The sequence below is a fragment of the Argopecten irradians genome, chromosome 11 (assembly GCF_041381155.1).
Source record: "Argopecten irradians isolate NY chromosome 11, Ai_NY, whole genome shotgun sequence".
Lineage (NCBI taxonomy): Eukaryota > Metazoa > Mollusca > Bivalvia > Pectinida > Pectinidae > Argopecten > Argopecten irradians.
Window position 1 is genome coordinate 16,063,954 of NC_091144.1, and position 4,978 is coordinate 16,068,931.

The 4,978-nt window shown below is 34.8% G+C and overlaps 1 protein-coding gene across 1 annotated transcript; it reads left to right on the forward strand.

Annotated features, from left to right (window-relative positions):
* Positions 1–245: 245 nt before the first annotated feature.
* LOC138335730 (putative ferric-chelate reductase 1 homolog) lies at positions 246–2,595 on the forward strand. Its single transcript, XM_069284894.1, has 3 exons — positions 246–396; positions 819–959; positions 1,475–2,595. Exons 1-3 carry the CDS (start codon positions 276–278, stop codon positions 1,597–1,599), a joined length of 387 nt encoding a protein of 128 aa, XP_069140995.1. The 5' UTR covers positions 246–275; the 3' UTR covers positions 1,600–2,595.
* Positions 2,596–4,978: the final 2,383 nt, after the last annotated feature.

Genomic DNA, 4,978 nt, shown 5'->3' on the forward strand with positions numbered 1-4,978 from the left:
AGAGTTGGCTTGGTATTACCGAGACATAATTCCGTCTTTGTGTATATTATTACAAAGTTAGCTCCCTTGCAGGTAGGTATCTATTGTGACATCTTTATATAGAGGGCGCAATTCGCGTCGTTTTCTCCGAAAAATATGACGTTACGCTCGCGAACACATGACGTCCCAATCAATACTTACCCACATGGACAGATGACTCTGTAATATGCAAATACAGATTATGATTTACTTTATTTTAGCATGTTGGTATTCACACTTGGACTGGTATAACTGTGATGGCGTGTGTGTGTCTACAGTTGATAGGCGGTCTCCTACGACCGTCGCCTGAAAGCCGTGTCAGACCAGTGTTTAATTACCTACACTGGGGTTTAGGCAAATCTGCTCAAATACTAGCAGGTATATATCATTTGGTTTTTGTGTCTTCTTTTTTATTCTGCTTAACAGTTTTCCTGTTGTATTCAACGTAATTTAAACACATTGTAAGCGAGAACATTTTTGCTAAAAGATTTTTTTACAATTTTTGTGATTTGTTTGCAAAAAAGACTAAAGTACAAGTAAGTTCCCATAAGAAATCTTACAGATGAAATGATTTAATTCACATTGCAACATGTAATACAACGATGTCTTAAACGTTATTTGAATTCCCAACAGTGTGGAACTAATGTTGGCGTCTTTAATTAGAAGTTTGGCTAACCTTTAACTAGAAATTTGGATAACATTTCGGTTTTATTAAAACGAAAAAGATAATATTCGAATTTTGTTTTATTTGTGAGTACATAATACAATGCATACAGTGCATATACCGGAATATATTTCAGCTGTAACATCCGTTATCATTTTCAACACGGGGTACCTGCCAAAAGTTCAAGAGGAATTTGGAACCTCCATACTCTGTTTTTGGATAGGAGTTCAGGTATTATGGGAGGTCCTGTTTGAAGTAACCAAGTGTCATACATCAAGTGAGTTCATACAATATATCATTATCTGGCAACGAGAAAACTACTAGCCAAGCTTTACTTACAAGATATAGACAGAAATCCATTTTAATTCAAAACTGCGTACATTATGTTATACATTGATTGAGAAAAGACTTTGGTTTTTTCACTTATAAAAAATCTTTCAAAATATATTTCTTAAAACAATGGAGGTGCTAATTTTCTTTAGTTCTCTATTGGAAACCTATATAAGGTTTGATTAATAAAACTGTGAAAATCATTCAAAGATATAGACAATAACCTATGATGTGGTATAAATATTATTTTAATACATATTTTTGCACTGCATCAGTACTCATTTTTATGTTTTATTTATGCTAGCAGTCAAAGTATGTAGTTGAAGCGCGTAAGGATATATCAAGTTTCCGGTTTATACTGACCTTGCCAGTTTCCCTCGGTTGCGTCTCCCGAGAACTGCCGAACTTCACCAATCTCTCCACCCCATACTTTAACTGTATAATAACATGTTTATATTGTAGAGAAAGCTGACAAACCAGACCCTACCAGTAGCAGGACAGGTGTACAGACAGTGATGTTATGGTGTTTTATATCGACCATGGTGTTGATGCTTATACCAGCCTACATGACCATATTTTTCTTTTGAACGTTCTCCACTGTGTACAAGACCTTATTCTTCTGAATATTAACCGTTGTTTCTGTACAAGACCATATTTTCTTCAGAAAAATTCACGTTGTTTGTGTACAAAACCATATTCTTATTCTAAGGATTAACTGTTGTTTGTAGACAAGACTATATTCGTCTTTTGAAGAATTCCAGTTAATTGTGAACGTGGCCATACTCTTCTAAATAATTCCCGTTGCTTGTGTACAAGACCATATCCTTCTGGAAGTTTGCCGTTGTCTATGTACAACACCATACCCGTCTTCTGAGAAATTCCAGTTGTTTGAGTAAAAGACCATATTTGTCTTCTGAAGAGTTCCTATACAAGACTAAATTCTTCTTTTGAAGAATATCAGTTAATTGTGTATAAAGGGTCGAATCCGTCTTCTGAAGAATTCCATTTGATTGTGAAGAATATCATATCCTTCTTACGAAAGTTTAACGCTGTTTGGGTAGTTAGACCGTATTTGTCTTCCGACGTATTTCTGGTATTTGCGTACATATTGCACACGTACCATATTTTCCCGGTGTTTTGTGCTTATTCCAGTATTAGAACCAATAACCGATGATGTGTGTGTCTACTAATTCGTCATTCTTCTGACTTAACTACATCATGAACAACTTGAGTTTGACATGAAATCTGGAGAACGCTAAACTGGGTAATTTTAGTGCATTCGAATGAGTACACAAGAAAAGTGATTTGTAAACTCCACTCAAGTAGCTTTTATAGTGGAATAAAAATTGTTTTGCAATACAGTTTGCAACATAAAGAAGCGCTAGATTTTACATTAATGAAAGACTCTTTGAGCAGATATTAATACTTTTTGTAACCTTTCAGGCTGTTCTTCCATCGTCACTGCAATTAACTAACTACTAACAGAGGGAAGCTACACAAGGGGAGATTACCCATGTCCTACATGAGCATAATATAGGATGTATACGCTATATATGACTATCATACCAAACTTAATTGTAATTACAAAAAGTATCACTTTATCTATTGTATACCTATGTGTACCTATGTGCACAAACATTTTTTTTTTTAAATTTAACAATCGTATTGTATTTGACGAAATAAAATATGCTTATATGTTATTGATTGATAAACCTCTTGTGTTTTATATTTTTGGTTCCGAAATGTATGAGAACAGATATAGCATACTCAATAACCTACCAACCCGGTACCAGAAGTCGAGTTCGAATACAAAACACACAAACACATGACACAAGTCAATGTATTTTTATCATCTTATTCGCCACCTATTTTGTGAAAGGCGACTAAATTCCCCTGCATCCACTACATATTAATCAGCCCTCGTGACTATAAAAATTATGTAATTTAAATCAGGGAAAATGTAGGAAGTCTTTGTTAGATGTAGTTTCTGCTCCTATTAAGCGATCAGCGGAAAGGTAGTAGGGATACTGCTTTGTGCGTTGTCAGTATAATGTAACCGGGTTAATTTGGTATGGTATCCATTTTCGTTATAAAGAGGGACAAGTGTTCCACTATTATAACATTAACATAAATATACCACAGCCTCCCTAAACATACAGACATTCACACACTGCAGTACATTACACACATGGATATTTATCTTAATGTTGGGATTTAATGTTGCTTTCCAAATGTCATTTTTAAATCCTAATTAATTGTTCAGTAATAATGCTGTTAAAGATTCTGCCACCTGCAACTCACGGATTTCTGAATTTTATTTCAGAAAACAGATTGAAAAATAATGAAGAAGGTCACTGTAAGCTAGTTATGCATTTGTTCTATTTAAGCATTAAAAACTTATTTTTCCAAAAAACATTTATTTTACAGTGATTTGATAAGGTTGAGATTGATGTTTTTCATTTTAATCAGACATGTGAATCTTAACATGATCTGATTAAGGTGATTATATTCTATGGTCACATAAGCAATGAAGGTAGGATGTATTGTGTTTGTATATATGTTTTGTTTCAAACCGATGCGCCGAAAGGCTCAAGGTAATAAACGAATAGAATTTATTATCCAAATTACGAAAAAATCCCACACAATGGATATGAAGAGAATTTTATCCTCTATTGATGCGGAATTAAACACATACACAGAATTTCTGTATATATCCCAGATCGAGGTTTTCCTCCTAATTATGAATTCACCATTTAACACATATCTACAGCATTAACTCCAATTTCCACTTTCTGAAACCTTTTTGTTTTTGTACACCACTTTTGATTTTAAATTTCTAAATCATTTACTGTAGTTTTACATTTATTTTGGTGTTGTTTCAACAATATTTCAGAATTTCACCAAAATCCCATCGGCTCGTTGAATGAAATTGCACATGTTATAAATGAATCCAAAATTGTCCCTAGAGAAGTCGAAATTTTAAATCCTCTGATTTCAATGAAAATTATCGGGGCACCGACTGTTTTGAACTAGCCTGAAAATCACTGCTATATGCGATAATTTTAGCAAGACGCTTTCAAACAAACGCATTAATTGCAAGTCTAGTTTCATATGCCATTTCTTTACCACATCAGACATTGGAAAAAATGTCCTTTTTGCAATAAAAGTCACTAAAACCACCTTGATATATCGCTTGAATTGAGAAAGTAATATCCCTCCATCACTTTTGGCGGACATGGTAAAAATGAATTTACAGATAGTTGTCCAACCCATAATCATGCTTCATGCATTCCGTTCATGAATGCTATTCATCACGTAGGGCTATAACACACAGACAAAGGTAATCCTATGGCATTGCCATTGTCTATATCGGATGTCATGGTTGAATGCACATTGGTAGAGTTAACTGAGCTCATAGACAAAGGCAAAAACTGGCTTATATTAGAAATAAAATGTACTTAATTACTACACAAAGACTTGCTATGTTTAAAGTTAGAAATGAGCCTCAAACTGTACAATATATGGGAGAGAGAACAGATCTCGGCTCTGACGGGCCTCGATACAGTTCTCTCTCCCACATATTGTACAGTTTTCGACTTATCTCCATAACATACTGAAGTTCAATACCTGTGATATGTTTCTTTCTCCTTTCAAACACAGGTGCATAATGTACCAAGGTGTAATCGAAGCTCTCCTAAACCCTGATTGGCATTCCCTTATGTTTGCCCATCCTCGATACCCCAAGGGTTCCGATCACGTACGATCTCTACACCCCTGGACTATATCATAGTAAAACAGAAGGTGGCCCAGGGGAAAACAAATGAAACACTCACAGGCCTGCACAGATTTCCTTTAAAAACTACAGAGAGAGCTACGCCCGACTTTAAAGCCACACAGTCAACCATAGTGTACCGTTATGCGACTCTTTTGATGTATCTCAAAGGACTAAATTATATATATATAATT

What these genes read in the sequence shown, in the direction of transcription:
- LOC138335730 (XM_069284894.1), top strand. Translation starts at nt 276, where the DNA reads ATGGCGTGTGTGTGTCTACAGTTGATAGGCGGTCTCCTACGACCGTCG. An exon ending in ATCTGCTCAAATACTAGCAG is followed by an intron (nt 397 to 818) that starts GTATATATCATT and finishes AATATATTTCAG; the next exon opens with CTGTAACATCCGTTATCATT. An exon ending in AACCAAGTGTCATACATCAA is followed by an intron (nt 960 to 1,474) that starts GTGAGTTCATAC and finishes TTTATATTGTAG; the next exon opens with AGAAAGCTGACAAACCAGAC.